The sequence below is a fragment of the Myotis yumanensis genome, unplaced genomic scaffold (assembly GCF_028538775.1).
Source record: "Myotis yumanensis isolate MYYU_CA2020_CCGP unplaced genomic scaffold, mMyoYum1.0.hap1 SCAF_8, whole genome shotgun sequence".
In the NCBI taxonomy this organism is placed as follows: Eukaryota; Metazoa; Chordata; class Mammalia; order Chiroptera; family Vespertilionidae; genus Myotis; species Myotis yumanensis.
Window position 1 is genome coordinate 27,835,276 of NW_027223759.1, and position 21,472 is coordinate 27,856,747.

General features: G+C 41.7%; 1 protein-coding gene and 1 long non-coding RNA gene across 2 annotated transcripts; one reads left to right on the plus strand and one right to left on the minus strand.

The window, feature by feature from the left end:
- The first annotated feature begins 96 nt into the window (after positions 1 to 96).
- LOC139015073 (uncharacterized) lies at positions 97 to 19,577 on the plus strand. The gene is made up of 3 exons (XR_011472402.1): positions 97 to 1,403; positions 3,320 to 3,450; positions 19,333 to 19,577. It is a non-coding gene; the product is annotated as an uncharacterized lncRNA (long non-coding RNA).
- Positions 254 to 14,396, minus strand: TM4SF20 (transmembrane 4 L six family member 20). The gene is made up of 4 exons (XM_070422294.1): positions 14,078 to 14,396; positions 6,787 to 6,852; positions 3,293 to 3,438; positions 254 to 1,385 (listed from the first exon to the last, which is right to left on the minus strand). The coding sequence occupies exons 1-4, from the start codon at positions 14,258 to 14,260 to the stop codon at positions 1,112 to 1,114; spliced, it is 669 nt and encodes a 222-aa protein (XP_070278395.1). The 5' UTR covers positions 14,261 to 14,396; the 3' UTR covers positions 254 to 1,111.
- Positions 19,578 to 21,472: the final 1,895 nt, after the last annotated feature.

Consider the following 21,472-nt stretch of genomic DNA (forward strand, 5'->3'; position numbering starts at 1 on the left):
ATTGGGAAAAAAATGCAGGAATGATCACATTCAGAAAATTGTAGATTTTTAGTGTTTTATATCATTTTAATATGGTGAATTCACTGTTTTATTATGTTGTCTTTTAAAGATTATGATCTATAGAAACCAGCTTTTGAAAGACTGGTTTTTTCTAGGTATTTATAGTTCTTTAATTATTGTGAAAAATGCAAACATAGGAAAATAGAAAAGTATAATGACTCACTATATTCCTGTCCCTATATATAACAATGAACATTTTTCAATTGCTTTATTTTTGGTTGACGTATTTTAAAAACATGACATTTTCCCCCAAACACAAAAACATGCATTTCTAAAAAATAAGGACTTTTTTTTATATTACCATAAAGCCATTATCAGCCGTAAATATTCACAATAAATCCTTAATATTACCCAAACCAATCCTGTACAGCTTTGCCCTATTTTCCCTACAAGGTCTGCATAATACATTTAGTTGAATAACATCTCTTTGTTCTCAATATAAAATAGTTTTCTCAATACATTCCACTTGTTTTTTCCCTGTACATTTTCTTGTTGAAAACAGAAGGCTATTGTCTATTTACAGTCCTACCTTTAGAATTTGAGTCTCTCTCTCCCTGGATTTCCAGTAAGTGAGGAATTCGATATAAAAACTTGATTACATTCAGGTTAGATAGTTATTTTTTCTTAAAGTGTAAAGAAATACAAGAAAAAGGTCCCCTACTTCGACTTCCAAGATAACTTGTTCCCTCTCGTTCTCCCTTCCTCCATCACCCATCTCCTTTCCCCTCCCTCTTTTCCTCTCCTCACACAAGAATGTAGAGTTAAAAAATTCAAACAGCACAAAAGGATTCAAAACACACTGAAAGCTTCACTGCACCCCAAAGTCAACTACTGGTGATATTTACTTTTTCTTGTGAAAGTGGTTTGCATTTACCAACATTATATGTAAAAGGCTGATTTTTTTTTTAAATCACCTTAAAAACAACCTTTTGGACTAGAAGGATTAATACAACTTTCTAGCTAATGTTCTGTTAATGAACTTCTAACTTCTAAAAGGATATCTTTTAAATGTAATTCTCAGATGATTCAAACTGCTTATATTTCCATTTTGTTACACAATTCGACTTCTTCGCTTGGAGACTCCACACAGACAGCCCAGGAAACCGATGACAATCTGACTGAGTGCACACGGGAGCTCAAGGATCCCCACAAGCAGTAGGCCTACAAATACTGAGAAATGGATAGTCTTGTGCCTCTTTTCTTGCAAGTTGTATTTTTTCAAGTCACTGGCCATGGTGTTATTCGTGGTGGAAGAATTTAAACTGTTAGGAGCTATGCAAGATCCATTGAAGTACCACTGTAGATTGAAGGATTGGGGATAAATCCTTCCAGAAAAATAAAAGGTAAGATGTTTAAGAATTTCTGTGGCCATCAAAAGAATGCAACATTATGCCCAGGAAAGTATAGTAAAACAAAGTGCTTTTGAAATGTGCCTAGAAATTATAGCTAAGATCAGGCTTTCTGGGTATGTGTCTATATACTATACTAGGTTAAAGCTTTTTGTTCATTATCTATCCCATCTTTCAACAAACTGTTTCTATGTAGCCCTGGCCAGTGTGGCACAATGGTAGAGTGTTGGCCCTCGACTGAAGGGTCTTGGGTTCGATTCCTAGTCAAGGGCATATCCCTCGGTTACAGATTCATTCCCAGCCCTGGTCTGGGTGTGTGCAGGAGGCAACTGGTCAATATGTGTCTCTCACATGGATGTCTCTCCCTCCCCACCCTCCCACTCTCCCTAAAAATCAATGGAAAAAAATGTCCTCGGGTGAGGATTAACAAAAAACCAAAAAATGTTTTCTATGTCAAAAGTGGTTGAATATCAACAATTGCATGTGGTTCAGACTATTTATGCAGACGTTCTACTTGCTGAAGATGTGAAAATAAAGGAGCTCCCCCTTTGAAGGAGCTCGATTCTTAGTGCAAAACCACAGTGGCATCTGCTCTTAAACCAGAGGTACCATTTTTACTCAGAGAGACATGTTAATACTATGATTATACCTGAAACCTATATAATTTTTATCAGCCAATGTCACCCTAGTAAATCCAATAAAAAAATAATATGAGTGATTAAAGTGATTTGTGCCCATTGTAACAAGGTATGGATTATGAAAAACATTTTGCCCTAACATATCTATCCTGAGGTCATTTTTCTTTGGTTCACTATACAGTAGGCTAATAGTGAGTTTGCATTTTGGGTACCAACAACTGCAAGTCTACCTGGAAAAACAAATGGAAGTTTGCAGCAAGCCTGGGATCCCTCGTGTGTAACCGTTTACTCTCTGTAACTGTCTATCACCCCAACTAGAGTGGGAATACCTTGAGTTCTGTTACCTCCAGAGCTTAGCCTGATACATGGTGAGCTGTCATCTGCTACAGACTGAAAGAACGTGTGCAGCATCTGTGGTTGAAATCTCTCTAATTTTAGATTTCAGATCCTTTAGTAAAGGGAGTGTCTGGATTGTGATTCTTAACAACAGTTGTATGAAAGTTTTGAGAGATTTATCTTTTTTAATGTAAGATAAAGGAAAAGGAGGGGGAAATTTTTTCTGTAACTGGAAGTCTGGTTATTCTCTAATATAGAGAGAAGTAATGAATTAGATTGTTTTTTTGTTCCAGTTTTTGACATTGTGCTTAGGTGCAGGCACAAAACCATCTTACAACACTGAAAGGAACCATTTACTTGTAACTCTTCATTATTATTTGTTACTAAGTGACTTAAACTTTTAATTCATTCCTATCCACACATCTATTTATAGTGTGTCCCCATAATCCATCTGCTGCTAGGTTTCTTTTAGGGCTTATAAGTAAGGCTCTAGATTTTATTTATTTGGTTTCTATTCAATTTTTTAAAGTATAGAAGTAATCTGTGCTTCGGGCTTACACAGTTCATTAGTTCAGAAGTGTGGAACGTCAGTGCTTCCCCAGGGCTTCCTCATCACCATTCTCTGAAGGTGAAAGTTAAGCTTCTGCTGTGTATTTCCAGGAATTTTTAAGGCAAGGATAAGCCATCTGAGTCAATTATCCTTTTCAACAAGACCACACCCGAAATATTCTGAATGTAGTGATTCCTCCACTTTTTATGAGCTTTTGCCAGTTGGAATTAATATGCTAAATCCATAAAATCTGTCCCAGTAGTTTCATTAAAAAAAAAAAAAAAAAGTCGCTGTGTGAGCACCACATTATTCTAATCTAAGTAGCTTCGGTGTAAGACAATCAGGGAAAGGTCACTCACCTTAATTTGTCTACTGAAAATTCACAGGTACTGTTGCCTGGAGAATTACAGATGAGAGGACCTTTCAAGAGAGCCTGCATGGATACCAGCAGGCAGAACACAGCACCAAGTATTGTGATTATATTCAGAAATGATGAAAGAAACATCTGAAAAATAAGGTAGTTCATGTGCACATGTCATCATTACATGTTCTTGGTCTGTTTCAAGTTTCAGCATCAGATCTACGGTTGCCCTTCTCTGGCCACCTTGTAGCCCTAGATGTTAAGATCACAGTTTTATTGGGTGTGAATTATAGAAGAAGGCAGAGGGCAAAGTCTGCCATTTTGTTGAATCACTAAAGGAGTGTTGGTCTTGCCCTTGTCCATTTTAACTGAGCACTGAGATCTGGTTCCTCGGTCATATTCTGTGTACTTCCTACTTCATAGAAAGAACCTTGACTAGATCATCAGCACCCACACTTTGATGTCCGCTCTCTTGACTCCTAAAACTTTAGTCTGGACTTGGCCCTGATCTTGAAAGTGGCCTGAGGTCAGCATTTTGCAGTGATCGATACAGTGTAGAGTTACAACAGGGCTTCTTGATCCCAGCACAACTGGCCTGTGGGCATTTTGCTGTTGGGGCCTTTACTGTGCATGGTACAATGTTGGGCAGCATTCCTGTCTCTCCCCACTAGGTGCCGCTAACACACACACCCAGGTGTAGCAACAAGAAATGTTGCCAGACATTGTAAATGTCCCCCTGGGAGCAGGGGCGTGTGGGGCAGAGGGTGCATGCAACTGATTTTGGTGCAGCACCACCACTGAGTCAGAGGGAAAGACTGTAAGCATCTTTCATTTTGTGAATCAGCACAGGAAAGCAAGCATGAGATTTGGGAATAGGAAGTATTATGGCCCAAATGAAAGTTGGTTTCCAAAAAGTTTTGTGTTACGTTAATCACTGTTAATTATGACTTGTAAATCTGCAGAAATAAGGGAAGGATTTCTTTTCCTTTGATGGGGTAATATCACAGCTCCTCGAGGGGTCACCTGTTGCATTCTTTAGACCTGCCCTTAAAAAGGGTAGGCAGAGTAAGTGACTATGTATACAGTGTGTGTCGAGGGAGCTTGGGCTTTGCTATCCTTTCAGTAACCCCACGAGATGGATGCTATTATTCCCATCGTATGGTTGAGAAAATGCAGTCCAGGGAGGTTGGCAAGGTGTCAGGACCTCTCGGCTGGTAAACTTGAGTGCTCAGGTCTAATCACTAACTACATTCCTTCCAGCCAAAAGCCCAGAATGATGGGTTTGAGTGTGATTCAAATCCTGCTTCTCCCACACTACTGTTCAGTTTGCTCGTCAAGAAGCGTCACTGTGTTTATATTTTGGTCATCTATGATTTCTGATTTCTCATCACTGCGGAGAGGCCTGGCTTTAGAAAGTGATTCCAACATCTGTATTTCCCCTAGACTTGGGGTTCATTTAAATGACTCAGGAAAACCTAAGTATTCAGAAGCAAAATCAATAAATGGATAAAGGGAAGGAGCAGGGAACAGTTCAAGTAGGGGATATAGTGGGAACAGTTAAGATAGAGGACAAGTCTTGGGGACCACCTCTTCCCTCCCTCCCAAGATCTAGCCTTTGCCACTTTTATGATGCTTTGGTATATACTTGAAAGATACAAGATATGACTTAAACACCAGTCCTCACATGGCTGGTGAGGAAAGTGCCTAAAAACTTTAATCAGTATAAACTGGTGATTTAATGGCCAGCACCACTATTATTACACGCTGCCCCCCACCCTTGGCCAGTGAGTCAAGCCCAACACCTGCGTGAAAAGGTGGTTTGATTATTCTCAACTCTCTGTCCCTAAAGGAGAGAGAAAAATAGTCATTGAAAAGATGACAAATTTGTCATGACAGGATATGTGCAGGGGGCAGGGAGATATTCTTAATGGAAATATGATCTGAGAGAAAAATATATAAGTATTCTGATGTCTTTAAGTTTGAGGATTCAGAAATATTTCAGGATATCTTTCTCAAGAATGTTTGGCCCTGGCTGGTTTGGCTCAGTGGATGGAATGTCAGCTTGCAGACTGGGGGATCTCAGGTTCGATTCCAGTTGGGGGCGCATGCCTGGGTTGCGGGCTCGATCTCCAGTGGGGGGCGTTCAGGAGGCAGCCAATCAATGATTCTCTCTCATCATTGATGTTTCTGTCTCTCCCTCTTCCTTCCTCTCTGAAATCAATAAAAACATATTTTTTAAAAACACACGAATGTTTGGAATACAACATAGAGGTAATGCAAAATCAAACTCCAAGGGATAATAGTTTAAAAAGAAAAGCGCAAGGAAGGGAAACTAAAAACTAAGATTGACTGACTACCTGCAATGTATCAGGAACAAAGAGAGACTAAATAATTAGCAAAGTAGTTATAACCCTAGATATCAAATGACAGAAAAGGGTTATTTTTAAAAATACAAATGTGTAATATTAATCTAAATATGTATCTCTTTAAACAGTGGTTCTCACCCCTGGGAACACATTAGAGTCACCTAGATTGTTTTTGAAAAATGCTGATGCTGCATCTGAGGGGAAGGGGGTGGAGGTGGAGAGATATTTTTAAGATCCTCCCTGGTGATTCTAACATCCCCATCAGGCTGAGAACCATCGCTTTCAAACCCTAAGCTCAGCCAGGAACTCACTGTGAGTGCTCATTTATTCGTCTACGCCTTCCTTAGAGAATTATGAGCCCGCACACAGTGTTATTAACAATGTTCGTGGCATCAGTAGTGTAGACATTGTGACTTTGAGAGTCTGATGGATTGAGATAAAAGTTCACTTACTGGCTGTGCTACACTGGCAAGTTATTTGCTTTCTCTGAGCATCAGTTTCTCAGTCAATAAAGCTGATCATATTTCAAAACTAAAGGGTTTTGAAAGAAATAAGATAACTTATTTGAATCTGTTCTGAGCATAGTGACAGTATTCATTATTTAATAAGTATTCATTATTTTCCTTTTAACTTAGTTAAAATCTTATTCATAATAGGTATGTACTAAATGTTAGAAATCTTCTTCAATTTGATCGCATCAAGCGATGAGCATTCCGAGCCTAGCAAACCAATCTTTCATATGCATGAGAGAACTGAGGTTACATTTTCCTTAAGTATTTTATACACAGCACAAAAATAACAAGTCTTGTTATTCTGAAATTGGTTGCAGCTCTGGGTGTGATTTCTAAATCTCCTTCCTTTGAAAACCTTTAGATAGTGAAACTGAAGATTGGGGAGAGGTGTGAGGCTGGCTCCAAAGTTACACTTTTATGGAGAAAACAAAAAAAAAAACCCTCACACTTTCTGTATCATCATACAAGCATCCTACTAGGACTTTCCTAAGACTGTGGTCCTGCCACTGGAACCACACAGTGATTTGGTAGCTACCGAAGCCCCAAGTGGCTTTGCTCAGCTGTCCATAGGGTTGGTGCACTTTCTCCCTCTCCTCTCGCTGCTCGGTACTCACCCCGCCTCTGTTGTTGCAGCACGCTCTTTTCCTCGCTGCCAAAGACATTGCTGTTGCTGGAATAGCCTGGAAATTACATCAACAGGAAAGATGAGTCTTACTACTTCTCATCAGATGAGAAAGCAGTCATCTCTGCCTCCTATTTACCAGCAGTTGTGGGAAATCAAGACTCAAGAGAACAAGAAGGAAGTGTGGCAACGTCCTTGATCTTGTGATTCCATTTCAACCCTAAAGATTAAAGAGCTGGAAGGGATAGTGGGATTTCAGGAGAGCAGTTTCAAATTCTCCCATCTACATCACTTTACTCTGGGTCATCTTTAGAGAGACCTGGATTTTATTTTTTTTAAATATGTTTTCTTATTGATTTCAGAGAGAGGAAATGAGAGGAGAAATAGAAACATCAATGATGAGAGAGAATCATTGATCAGCTGCCTCCTGCACACCCTTTACTGGGGACGGAGCCTGCAACCTCGCCATGTTCCCTAACTGGGAATCCAACCTTGACCTCCTGGTTCATGGGTCGAAGTTCAACCACTAAGCCATACCAGCTGGGCTAGAGAGACTTGGATTTTAAATTGAGTGAGTTATTTAGTCATTATTTTGGAAGGAGTATTTCTGAAAGAATTGGTTATGTCATCTAAAATTCACTTTTTTTCTTTTAGTTATTATAATCTGCAGCCACTATCTAATTTCCCAAAAGCTGTCTGAATCTGGCAAGCATCCAGAAAGGAAATTACTGGTTTTGTTTGCCTGACAGTTGGGAACTAAGAATTCCATCACCACTCCTTTCTCTTCCCTAACTTTCCTCTCACTCCTGGGTCACTGCCATCTCTCTGGTTCCCAGCTTAGGATTTGGGAAATATTTTTGGTTCCGCATTCTGCTTTCTACTCCTTTACACATGATGTTCAGCAATCATGTACATACTGCATTCTGTATCAAGGGAAATATATTCTGCCGGGGAACGCTCTAAGAAGCGACCTCACATTCTGAGGACTTAGTTTAAATTTTCAGTCCTATCTAGTCAGCAGCTGTGACTAGAAATTCTTACTGGAAGAAGCTTTGTGTCATTGAAGAGTGGGCTGTAAATTACTTCCCTTCCACTTGAGAAATTTTAGCCATAAGGTGGGGGTTTTGCCACCTCAGCACAGCTGCCTTTGAGTAGTTAGTTCTGTCTTTCCTCCTGCCCTTATTTTCTAACATTTTATTGAGTTCTGATGACATGCGAGGCACTGTCATAGGTGCTGTACATGTTTCAGTTCATTCTGGCCTCAACCAGCCTCTTTTTATCCTCATCTTACAATGAGAAAACTGAGGCATAGAAAGTTTGAGTAACTTCTCTAAGAAAGTGGAAGAGTTTGGATTTGAAGCGAGGCATTTGGTTTCCAAAGCCCAGACTCTTCACCGCTATCCACACTGGATAATTCTTCTAGTTCTCCTCTGTTCCTTCACAGAGTTGGTTCATTCTCATCTGCCCCCGCCCCCGCCCCCCCCAACCGGCTCATCTCATTGTCCTCCGTTCCTTCCCCAAATTCTTTTTCCCAAGACTACATCTACCTTTGCTTTTCCAGAGCAGGTCTAGCATTTAATGCCTGACAAGGCAGCTTTCCTAACAAACTTCACCCCCTCTGACCATGTGCTGACCCCATGGCTCTTGTGGAGAACACTTTGTATTGTTATCAAACTTGGCTTACATATTACCTTGAATTCCAACACCTTTATAATTCAAAGGTCACATGTATGTAGGGCAGCCCAGCCATTCTGGGGTGGAGCTAAGAGCTCAGAGGAAAAGGGAGGAAAAATGTAGCCCCAAAATAGGTTGTCAGTGTTAATGGACTAAATCTCTTTTGTCGTACTCATAAGCTATACTGCCTTCTGAGCTTAAGAAACAATTCATTTACAGGAACTGGCAGACTATGGCCCACCACTTCTTTGTCATAAAGTTTTATTAGAACTCAGCCTTGCCCATTCACTTATATTGTCTACGACTACTCTCACACCAACAGTGCAGTTGAATAGCTGTGAGAGGGACTGTCTGGCTCTCAAAGCCTAAAATATTCATGATATGTTGTTTTTTTTTACAGAAAAAAAATTATCAATCGCTGATTTATAAAATTAATCTCTTAGGAGAAAGTTAGATCAACATTAAATTACAGCTTAAGGGGATGAATCATTTCATTTTACGTATTGATGTAAATTAAACTCTGCTGACTTTTTAGGATTTATTTCAGAGATGCTGAATATTTATTTTTATAGTTCTCTTCCCTTGCAAAGGGTTTTATAAAGTAATAATAACATGCCATGAAGTCCCCTCCCAGTTGACTTCATGGCATGTCAACACATCTTTGTTACATCACAACTCACTGTTTTTCAGCTCTTTTGCCTGTTCAGAGCTGTAGAAATTGAAATGCTCTCTAAGGAATGGATATTAAAATATGAGAAAGTGTATAGGTGTATGTGTGACTGAGTCATAAATCTTCCAGATAATCTGTCAAAATTAGTACTTATGAGAATACTCTTTTTTTAATTCCTAAGCACATTTGAATGCATGAGAGTTTTTGTGAAACTAACAGCCCTGACAGTCATTTGCTTTTATAAAGAAGTAGTATTGTTCATTCTTCCTTACAGAAACCCATCCTTTTATGCAGTTTTAGAAATGAGTGTATGACTTACAAATGCAGTACAGAAAAGCTATGGACCACTGAAACTCGGTAACACAATTCAAACCCTAGGGATCCTCTAAGTACCTGACCCTGAGAGCAACCCAAAGCCACAGCTCATCACAAGTATAAAAACTATATTTTGCCCTAACCGGTTTGGCTCAGTGGATAGTGCGTTGGCCTGCGGACTGAAGGGTCCCAGGTTCTATTCCGGTCAAGGGCATGTACCTTGGTTTCGGGCACATACCCAGTAGGGAGTGTGTAGGAGACAGCTGATCGATAGTACTCTCTCATCGATATTTCTAACTCTGTCCCTCTCCCTTCCTCTCTGCAAAAATCAATAAAATATATTTCAAAAAAAACCCTATATTTTGCAAATGCTTGTTACACAAACACCTAACTTGTTTAACATTCAACATTTTTTTCTCAGACTTAATAATTGATGAATTACCATTGTATAATAAGTGTACTCAATGAATAAGCGTGATTAAGATCAGGTTTACAGTTAATCTTATATCAAATGGCCTTAATACAGGGATGGGAAAAGCAAGTATATAGTTGTGAATACCCGAAACACAGTTTATTTTTGCATTATTAATCATTAACTAGAGGCCCGATGCATGACATTCATGCACTTGGGGGGGAGGGGGAACCCTCAGCCTGGCCTGCGCCCTTTCGCAGTATGGGAGCCCTTGGGAGATGTCCAACTGCGGCTTAGGCCTGCTCCCTGTCAGACATCCTTAGCGCTGCCGCAGAGGCAGGCCACTGCGCTCACCAGCTGTCAGCCCAGCTTGTGGCTGAACAGTGCTCCCCATGTGAGAGTGCACTGACCACCAGGGGGCAACTCCTGCATTGAGCGTCTGCCCCCTGGTGGTCAGTGTGCATCATAGCAACTGGTAGTTCCTCCATTCAGTCGATTTGCATATTACCCTTTTATTATATAGGATTAGAGGCCCGGTGCACAAAAATTTGTGCACTGGCGTGGGAGAGGGGCTGGGGGAGGTGTCCCTCAGCCCCACTTGTGCCCTCTCACAGTCTGGGACCCCTCGGGAGATAACCACCTGCTGGCTTAGGCCCACTCCCTGGGTGGCAGATGGCAGGCCCGATCCCTCAGTGCCTGCCCCGCCTCCCCGGGTCACACACACAGCAGGGCCGATCCAGGGGTTGGGGCACCGCCCCAGATTGGGTTGCACACGGGACGCCTCGGGCAGGTCACACACGGGACGCCCGGGCAGGCCGGCGGATCGCTGCTGCAACGCCCGGCCACCCCGGGTCGGGTTGCACACGGATGCCCAGGTGGGCTGGCAGATCGCTGCTGCACCGCCCGGCCGCCCTGGGTCGGGTCGCACACGGACACCTGCTGCCCCGGGTCGCAGATAGCAGGCCCAGATGGCGGCAGGGCAGGGGGTATGGCGCTGTCCCGCCCTGCCTGCAGTATGCAAATTAGCCGCCATCTTTGTTGGTGGTTAATTTGCATATCGTGCTGATTAGCCAATGGGAGGCATAGCAAAGGTATGGTCAATTACCATGTTTGTCTCTTATTAGATAGGATTATGTATTAATGTATTTGTATTACAACTATAACCCTACTTTTGCCCACCCCTGTTTTTTCTTAGGAACATTTTAAGTCTCTTTTTAGTGCTATGAAAGATGATATTTATTGATTTTTTTCACTTAACATAAAATAGTTGAAGATAATTGCATAACACTCTTAGTCATGATTTCAAAAGATAAAAAGATTCACCTCTTTTGGGTAAGTCATAAAAACACAATGAATGTATTTTATAAAGTAATCAGTAATTAATTCCATAGTTGTTGTTATTTATTACTTCCCACGAAATCTGGTTTTGAAGCAATACCAATTTAAAATGTTAAAGCAATTTTGGAAAGATTTCAAAAACTACAACAAAAGTGTTTATCACACAGTTCTTTACTCACTTTTCTGTGTATTTATGAGTATATTGAGAGTTCAGTATTTTGACAGATGTTGGAAAGGACACAATTCCCTTTAAAAAGGTATTCTTCCACACTATATATAAATATAGATGTATCTGTTATAATGAAGGACAGGAGAGCTGTAGACTATTAAAACCCTATAGAGTATAGATAGCTGAGGACCAGGAAAATACACCTGTCTTCTGAGCCCTTCTGTCACCCACCTGTTTGCTTGTGAACCTAGTCTAGAGTTTGAGGTTCACTGTAAAGTGCCTATTGAACTTTTCAAAGAGTTGTTTGATGCTTTGATGGCATTCTGCCACACTGAGTAATAGAGATAGACTTGTGTAGTACTCTTCGTTAATATTTATGGAGGGCAATTAAGTAAATTTAGTCACGGAACAAGGAAGTGCAGATTCTCTGGAACTTTCACAGGTTTATAGAACCTTTCCGTGCTTCAGTTTCCTGGTGACTTAAGTTTATGGATTAAGTTATGAATTGCACCATCCCCCTTGGTTAGCCTGAAACAGGTGGATTATGGTGCTAATCCTGAGGAAAACAGAACTTGGGGGTCAGATAAGTCTGGAACTGGGTCTCACAACTACTGTGTGATCTTGTTAACCCTCCTAACCTTCTGTTTGCTTGTCTGTTAAAATACAGTTGATAATAACCGCTCAGCCAGATTATTATAGAGAGTAGATGAGATAACATTGTAAAGCATGAACCCAGTAGTTAGCACTTAGCAGTGGTCTCTGTGCCTTTCTCTATGCCTTTGTCCTCTTCACCCCCTGCTCCCCTGCCTTCTTCATCAGGCTCCTTTCATGCTGGCAAGAAATCTGTTTGTATTGTGGTAAAGTCCATTTGTATCTAAAGCTACACGAGTCATTCTAAATGGATTGTTTGAACATGGGAACTTTTAGGAGCTTCATGGGAATTGCCACTGTTGCTAAGTCTTGGCCAGCTGTGCCTGGCTTCTGTCTAAGCCGATGCAAAGGAAGCTCACACTATTCAAGTAGACAGAAGCCTCTGGAAGGGCAGAGCAAACAAGATTTGCAGTTGCATCACTGTGTTGGGCTCTGTGCTTTCTCTCAGCCTGAAAGAGAACGTTCTTGGCAATTTGAAGAAAAAGTCCACAATTTCCCCAAAGCTTTTCCTGTAAGTACCTCTTTCTACCAAGCAGGGTGAATATATTGCTCATGATATTAAAGGTACAGAAACCATCAACTTTTGGGGGATGCTTTACTGGAGTGGCTTTTTGAAGCCAGAGTAGTCTCAAGTCCAGTGTATGAGCTGAAGAACAAATATTTCTCTAAAGATTAATGTATAACCACTCAAGAGTGTTTTCACATTAGTCTGGGGATAAGACCAGCAGTAGTCACTGATCATCATTAAGTATTAGGGATGCAGGTAGAAAACAGTGTCTGGAAATTCTTTAAAAATCTCCATGTTTCAGCATCTGTACAACACTTTGATAATATAGGTAATTGAACTGTCACACACACACACGAACACACATCTAAACAAAGGCTCATTTTTCTGACATTAACCAGACCCTTTAGGTAGCACCCAAGTGGTAGAACAAACAAAAGCAGCCTCTTGAATGCTGAATTTCCAAACTTCAGTATCCACATCCCCATTTTATGAGCATGGAAACAAAATCATAGGATAAGTGACTTGCAAAGAGAAATATATTAGAGACATAATTAGAGCTGAGATTCTCTGCTAGGTCCAAAAACAGTATTTATTCCTCTCCACAGGTGGGTCCTACCCAGGCCACTGCATCAGAATTCCCAGGAGAGGGTCTATAAATCTATCGGGTGATACATTGGAGAGTTATGTATTACACTGCTCTGCTGCAGACATCAACAAAGATAGACTGATCAGTAATTATCAAACTTAACATTCAACAAGCACCATGATGTCCTGGTATATGTAAGATCTGAGTCAAGAAGTCATTGAGGTCAGAGAGCCAGAATTTCAGGCCCCAAATCTCTTAGGCCAACTCCCTTTGGTGCAGGCAACACCATATTCATGCTGCACAATTATCATCATCCAGAATGTTTCTTCTCATTCCTACTGAGCGCTTCCCACATCTGCTGTATTCCCTGTGAATACCTTGAGCATGGCTTCAGCAAAGGAAAGTTGAGGGAATTCATTCAAAAGTTCCCTAACACTATAAAACTTGGAAGAGCAGCCCTAGTGCAAAGAAATGTGCTAGGTAATAACCCAACCAACTTCATTTCTTAACCCTCAATATTTTTCCATTGATTTTTAGAGAGTGGAAGGGAGAGAGACAGAGAGAGAGAAGCATCGACATGAGAGAGACACATTGGTTGGTGGCCTCCCACATGAGCCCCGACCAGGGCTAGGGATCGAACCTGCAACTGAGGAATCAAACCCGTGACCTTTCAGTCCTTGGGCTGATGCTCTAACTACTGAGAAAAACTGGCCAGGGCAGCCCAACCAACCTTTATCAAATTTAATCTTTTTTTGATCAAGCTCCCTAGCCTGTACCACATATTTAATTTATTTAAGTTGTCATTCCTCATTGATAACCAATATAAATGAATACCATACCACCACTCCTCACTGTATCTTAAGTCAAGACACAGCTCAGCTCACTGTAAGTCTGAAAGATGGTCTATAGGACTTCGGTAAAGCACTTTTCTCCACATCGAGTCAAATAAAAGTTACTCACCATCAGACCTGCTCCTATAATTCCTGGGAACCACCACTCAAAGCAAGAGATGGGGTTTTTAAAAAATTCGCCTTCCTCAAGTCTGTTGACAATGAGAGGTATTGCGTTGAGAGCTACTCCCGACAGAAGTAGAACCAACAGGCTGAATCCATTGCAGGATGTCCATCCTTCACAGCAGGTCATGGTCACCCCCTGGTCCAGTTAGAAATGCTGCTCAAGTGGCTGTTTGTGTGGCACTGTCTTGCCTTTATCCTGAGCCTCCTAACCTAGTTAAAGTTTAGCACTTATGAAATTTAATTTCGGGAGTTGGTTTGGAGTCCAAGAGGGCAGACCTTATTGTGAGGGCAGGAAGTAAAGATAAGTTTATATTATGATGAGACTGGGAAAGGAAGGCGGGGAAAAGGTCTATGGTTTCTGTTAGATAAACGTATGCATGAAAATAGGCAGATGGTAACTAAGAACAAGGAAGAAGGGGTTAAAAAATGCTCCTCTAACATATTTTACCAGTGTACCTTATAGAAGTAAAAGCAAGAATACCCCGTTAACATAAACTATTTTTTCCTGTTGTGTTGACATTACCAAGTAGTGAAGTTCTTTACTTTGAAATTGTTTAACAAGAAAACAAATAGGAGGTTGGGGGGGGGGGGGGGGAAGTATTTCCTCTGCTGCAAATGTTCTTGATTAGTCAAAATTTTAGGGAATACACAAAATTGTAAATTTCTTCATGTCATATTATTCCAGTCTTGCAGACTAACTCATTTAGAGGTAACCCACTTAGGACTTGTGGGAGGTTTGGTCAATGCTACTAGACTGAAAGTGTTCAAATATGGACACCAGAATCAAACATAGGAATAGGAGAGAGGCTGGAGGAGAGATGATGTTTTATTTTTCTTTAAACCCTAAGTACTTACTTGGTCATTTACAGAATATTTTTAGACCAAGCTTCCCAATTGTCTTACTACTAGTTTGTGAGCTTCTCAAGCAAAGGTATGTCAGTGCAATAGGCTTTAAATACAAAAGTTCTCACTTATGCTAATTGTTCATCATGAATTGACAAGGGGGCTCTGCTCATGGTAGTTGCTGGGAGTCCCATACTCACAGAGGCAGCCATCATCTCCATTCTGGCTTCCACAATTGTAGAGCCAGAGTGAAAAGACATGAGGAGCCACATACTCAGTCTGAGCATTTTTGTTCATGCTTTATTGGCCAAATGAGTTACTCAGTTATGTTTCAGTTCAAATGGGTGATGAAATATAAACCAACTTTTATCCAGAAGCAAAATGAACGTTAGGCAGCTCTAATATTTACCATGCCTTCCTCCCATCCCAGTCCATAGCACAGATTCAGCAACTGCTGTTGGGAATGATGAAGGAAGGAAAGAATGATGGAAGGAATGATGAAAGAGAGGGAGGGAGGGAGGGAGGGAGGAAGGAAGGGGTGGAGTCCATCTGTAAGTTCAGGTACAATGCGCTTAGAGAGTAGCGCCCCATCCTACAAAAGTAGGAGACAGAGAGTACTGGGGAGGCAACCTGCAGACTACCATATCATAAATTAATGAGCTGCACCAGGAGAAACAAGCAGTCTGCAGGAAACGAGTAGGAGGAGATGGTGAAGACGCAGGTGTGCAGGAAGTGTGAGGGGTGGGAAACATCTGGCCCACGGGCCATTTAAGGCCCGGGAGATCATTTGGTCTGGCCCTGCCAAGGCATTAGGGGTGAGTTAATTAAATGTTTGACCAAATATAGCAGGTTAATTTTTAAGTTAATAATCTTGTATGGCCTGCTGATGATGTTATAAATATCCAAATGGCCCTTGGCAGAAAAAAGTTCCCCACCCCTGTTCTAGATGGAGGCAGAGAAAAGGTAGCTGCCTGGTTTCTCAAAGGCTTTCTACTTTCTTATTTCTACTCTATGGAGTAAATGACTCCAGGTAGACACCTACTGACTGCAGGTCCTGTCCTTGTTTTCTGTGAGATGCCTCTACATTCTTATAATAAATTATCCCCTTTATACTACTGTAAGTGGGCTTCCATTTGTTTGCAAACAAAAATGCTAAAACTGTAAGTTCCTAAAATCAAGGATAGAAATATACAAATATCTTGTCCCCTACCACACTGAAGCAGCAAAAGGAGTTCAGAAAAAGGAAGGATTCTCTCGAGATGGGCTGGGAATTAGGATTCCTCTCAGTTTTGGAGGATGGCTAGAATTTGACACAAAGAGATGGTCAGAAGGGTTTTTCTGGCAGGTGCAGAAAACCAAAACTCTCCTAGCTATGCTAAGCAAGGGGATGAAGTAATTGGGGGATTATGGATACAAAATTGTTAGAAGGGCTGCTGGGGCATTTCCTATTCCTGTCCCCTGGGAATGCCTTACAGGACAGGAATGCTGAATGGTCCAGGCTGCTGCTGCCTCTGCAGTAGTCAAAAAGGCATGGAAATTGGTCGAGTTCAAGCACACACCACTGTAGCTACAGTCCAGGAAGCCACTGCCACTGTTGTGGCTCCTGTCCCTACACACCCTCAAAGCTATTGACTAAACTCTGGAGCACTGCCTGTGATGTCTGCTGACACTACAACTGTTTCTTCACTTCCGTGAAACTAGTAACTGGACCCAGGGACATCGCTGCAGTGCAGAAAATTCAACACTCTGGTCTTTCTTAACAGCAACAGACAAAAGTAACAGAAAGAGGACTTCCACCTCATTTTTGTCTTCCACATTTCTCAAGGGTGGATCTAATTGTTGCAAAATCCAGAGCTTAGATTTGGAGTATTCTAGGAAATGTAATTTTCAATCATTCTGGCTTCTGCCATACAGAAAGGCATCCTAGCTAGAAGGACATAAAAATAGATAGTGAGCAAGACAGTTCATCATAGTGATCTTGTTTAAACTGTATGAAGAAAATTTTCTGTAGATTATCTGGGGTGATCATGTAACAGGTCCTTTTAAAATAATTTGAATTATGTTTGTATTTCTTACATATCTTAGATATCTAGAATGTCTGGACATTTAGACTTGCATGTCTAGAATGATATGTAACATTTTAAAAACAAGTTGAAAGTACCTGTTTAGTTCCAATGAGAACACTTCAAGAGTATTAGAAAGATTTGTTTCTTTAAGAGATAGGAAAGATTAGTATGAGGAAGACTGGAGTCCCAGCCAAGTCTTATTTGTACTATTGGTGAAAACACGAGGTGATGCAAAAGCATCTTGTTTTATCCTCTCCCTAAGCCCATCGCTCCCCTGCCTAGCTCCCTGCATACCATAGTCCTGGGAGCAGTGAGGATTATAGCCAAACATCAGGAACCGCATTTCCTATTACACTGTATAGAAGAAGGTAGCTCCTGCTATTTTCTGCTCCATCTTCTCAACCCCTATCTCTGAAGCTCCACCCCATGAAAGATTCACATGACCTTAAGGTAGCTCCATCCATGCATCAAGTATGCACCACAGTACCCTGTGTTACTACCCCAGGAGGAATTTATGTGGTATGAATAGGTATGAAATGCCTAGCCATGTTCTGTCAGGCATCCTGTCCTAAATACTCTCCTATTAAAGGTTTTATTAGGACATGGGTTTTATATGCAGACACAGCTACTTGTCCATCAACATTCATGCTTTTACTTTTCATAGTAGACTAAAGGCCCAGTGCACGAATTTGTGCATGGGTGGGGTCCAATTGGCCCGCCCCGATGGGGATCCATCAGACAGGGCCGGCTCGGGGGGAGGGGCCACGGATAGTTGGCAGCAGGCGCCGCCCGTGATAGGGGTGTTGGGGGCCGATCGGGGTCCAGGCCGGCTCAGGGGGGCAATGATCAGGGCCCAGATCAGGCTGGTTGGCTACCGCAGTGCATGTCATAGCCACCAGTCGTTCTGGTTATTCTGGTCATTCTGCTGTTCCAGTCACTGGGCTTTTATATATAGAGATAATTGTTGGAAAATGTCTGCCAGTCATGAACTACATTTCCCAGCTCTTCATGCATTTACATTGGGCCATGTGACTACTTCTCACCAATGGGAAGTGAGGGAAATAGATTGTGTCACTTTCACACTAAGGATCTTAACACATTGCAGACCAGTAGTTTTATTGCTAGCTTTGCCCAGTGGCCAAATAAGTTTCTATTGAACGGGTACAAAAAACATTTTACATAAATGTTAAAGGCATGCTTTAAAATTAAATACCCATTGTATTTTGAAGTTATTTATTACATGTTCTTACAAACCAATATCTTTTTAAAGAATTCTTGTGATTGGCTACAAGCCTTAGAACAGAAAACACGAGAATTCTCGTGATCCATCAGGAGTGTGTTAAGAAGTGATGGGTGTTGTCCCTTCTCTTCTTTTCCACTTACATTTTGAAGACAACAAACTTACCTTGAAAGTCATATGTTGAAAATACGCATCAACCTAGATCCCTGAATGACTGAGCAGAGCACAGCTCCCCAACTCCTTCCCTTTCTGCCCACCCAGAACCGCTCAGGATAATTGACATCGACAGGAAATAAATATCTACTCTATTAAGTCACTTTACATTTTTGTGTAAATTTGTTACAGTAGGTAGCACTACCTCAATACATTCAGTGTATCCTTTTGTTCTTCACCTTAGAACCTTCCTAAAGTCTGCAACTCCCACCCCTCCTCAAAACAACATAAAAAAACAAATCAAAGACAGTGATATTCTTTTTCTTGGTGTTTTATTCAGAAATTATATTTAGGAGTATTAGAAAATACTAAAACAGTAAGAAGCATACAGTATATAACCAAGGTCAGTAATAACACAAGTGCAGGAGTTCTACAAACAGAAAAGTAAAGATTTCAAAAGAATTAAATACATTAAAAAGCATTATTTCATTCCACTGAGCTCATTAATGTGAATTGTTACACCCTAAGGAGCAAGCTGTGGCCTCTTCTTATTGCAGTACAATTGATAGATCGAGTTGGATTGAGAGATGTTTCTGTATGTACTTTATAAATACTGTGTGTATATAAATGCCAGTACAGCCAACATATACAAAAGTGTCTATCGGGTAGAGAACCTGTGAGTTTAGTTTTGAGAACTCAGTAGTTTCATATACCACTAAAAATATAAAGGTCTTTAGAGATTCTTAGCTCAAGCTTATCATTTTACAGATGAGTAAGTATGACAGTAAAACTCAGGGAAGCTAAGGTGACATTCATAATCAGGCTGTTCTGGCAGAGCATGGACTTGATTTGGGGGCTTCTGACTTCTAATCAGGTATCTTTCTATTAAATCACAAGCTCAATATGTAGGTGAACCAGAGAGATGAAAGTTCCGGATGTCTAAATATCTAAGCACAGGAGTGATCCCACCCCCTGAAGCACCTGCCAGGAGGCCGGGCCGCCTAGCAGCAGCATTGCTTCTGACAACAGCACTTACACTGGCAGCACTTCTGCTGACAACAGCCCTTCCCACAGCCACAGCCACAGCCACAGGAGCCGCAGCCACAGGAGCCACAGCCACAGGAGCGGCGGCAGCAACAGACCACGGGGACACTGCAGCAGCCCCCACAGCAGCCACGGCAGCAGGGGCAGCAGCTGGAGCAGCAGCCGACCCGGTAGCATCTGCAGGTGGTGCAGCCACCACAGCCGCCACCACAACCACCACAGCCGCCACAGCCACCACAGCCACAGCCACCACAGCCACAGCCACCACCGCAGCCGCCACAACCACAGCACCCCATGGTGTCAGTAAAGAGGACTCAGGAGATGTGAGGAGGGAGACTCAGGAGGTGAGGAAGGTCTGATACCCACCTCTGTTGGGGAGCCCTTAAATACCACCTTTGGCTTGGGCTTGACTCAAGCACATGACTACTTCCCTGTTTATCTGTTTCCCTGGGAGAATTTTAGTGTCCTTGGTTTACTTCCTTAAGGACTTTTGGCCACATAAGATAGCTTACTTTACTTCCAAATTGCTTTGTTTTAAAGACATGTTCACAACAGAACTGTGAGAGTCTGAAATATTTTAGTCATTTTCTGCACAACCAATGCAAGGTTAACTCTGAAGTTTTAATGTGAATTGTAAGCATGTGAGATTAAATCTTTTTCATTTTTATTCAAAGTCTTCACTGATCCTGTAAGAGATGGCACAAAGACATGCCTTCTGAGGCAGCATTGTCTATCAATTAGAGGCCTCAAGACTAACATTTCCCAAACCTCTCATGTCCCAGCTTCAAGGAGGCCTTTCCCATCCTTTTTAAGGCTTCCACTGTTCCAGGTCAGTACTCAGATTCTGCAAATAAAAGAGGAGTTGTGATGAGAGTCACTCAAAAGTTAGCAATAAGAACTCTCAAAATCACAAGGCTTTGGGTCCCAGAGTCAAGCCTTGGAGCAGCTGGTGCACAGCCGTGTGCAATCCCACAGCATGGCCCAGAGTGCATAGATGGGCCCACTGCCGGGCTGTGCCACCCCGGATGCGAACCATGGTCCTTGCCCAGAAATTTCCACCAGACACCTAAACAGGAGAGTAGGAGCAACTGGAAAAAACATATTCAATATAAATTTTTACTTGACACTTTAAGCAAGTATTACCTCTAAAATACAACAGAGAGTGAAGTGGAGATAAATCTTTCTTGTAAGGTATAGGCCCGCCAGGAGACTGTTTTGAATGGTTTAGAATGGGAGTGTTACCGAACTCAAGGGGTCTGGGACTTGGGCTGTTCCATTCCAGAACAAGACGTGATTGGCATTAGGTAGTTTTCTTGCAGCAAGGAAAGGAGACAGGAATTCATACCCAAAGCTCCGTCTCCCAGAAGGGAGGCTTAGCGATTGCTTATATGCATTCTCTGGTTAACTGCACATCATATCTTCTTTGCAGTTAGCTACATTTATCTGGTTGAGTGCTTGCCAAGCTCACCCTGATTACAGCTGCATCTGCAAAATACTAGGCTACATTTTAACATTTGGCAAGTATAGCATTTAGTAAGAGCCATACAGACCTTGAGACCCTGGTTCTATCTCACAGGAGCACATGTACAAACTAGTCATTTCAGTGGCACATGCTGAGCTGTTTTAGAGGCATGTTCCAGGGAAGGCCTTCCTTCCCAGAGGGCATAATTCTTCCATAATCATGGGAGTTTTCCACGCACCCAAGAAGCACTCTTAGATCTGGTCAAAAGGAGCCCTGCACGTTAGGATCCCATAGATCATGAGCACACAAAAATAAATCTGTTAAAGAGCACAAGGGGCCCGGCAGGTGTTGCTCAGTGGTTGAGCACCATGAACCAAGAGGGCGGTCACTGGTTCAAATCTCGATCAGGACACAAGACTGGGTTGCAGGTTCCATCCCCAGTAGGGTGCATGCAGGAGGCAGCCAATTGGTGATGTTTCTCTCTCATCGATGTTTCTATCCCTTACCCCTCTCCCTTCCTCTCTCTCTAAA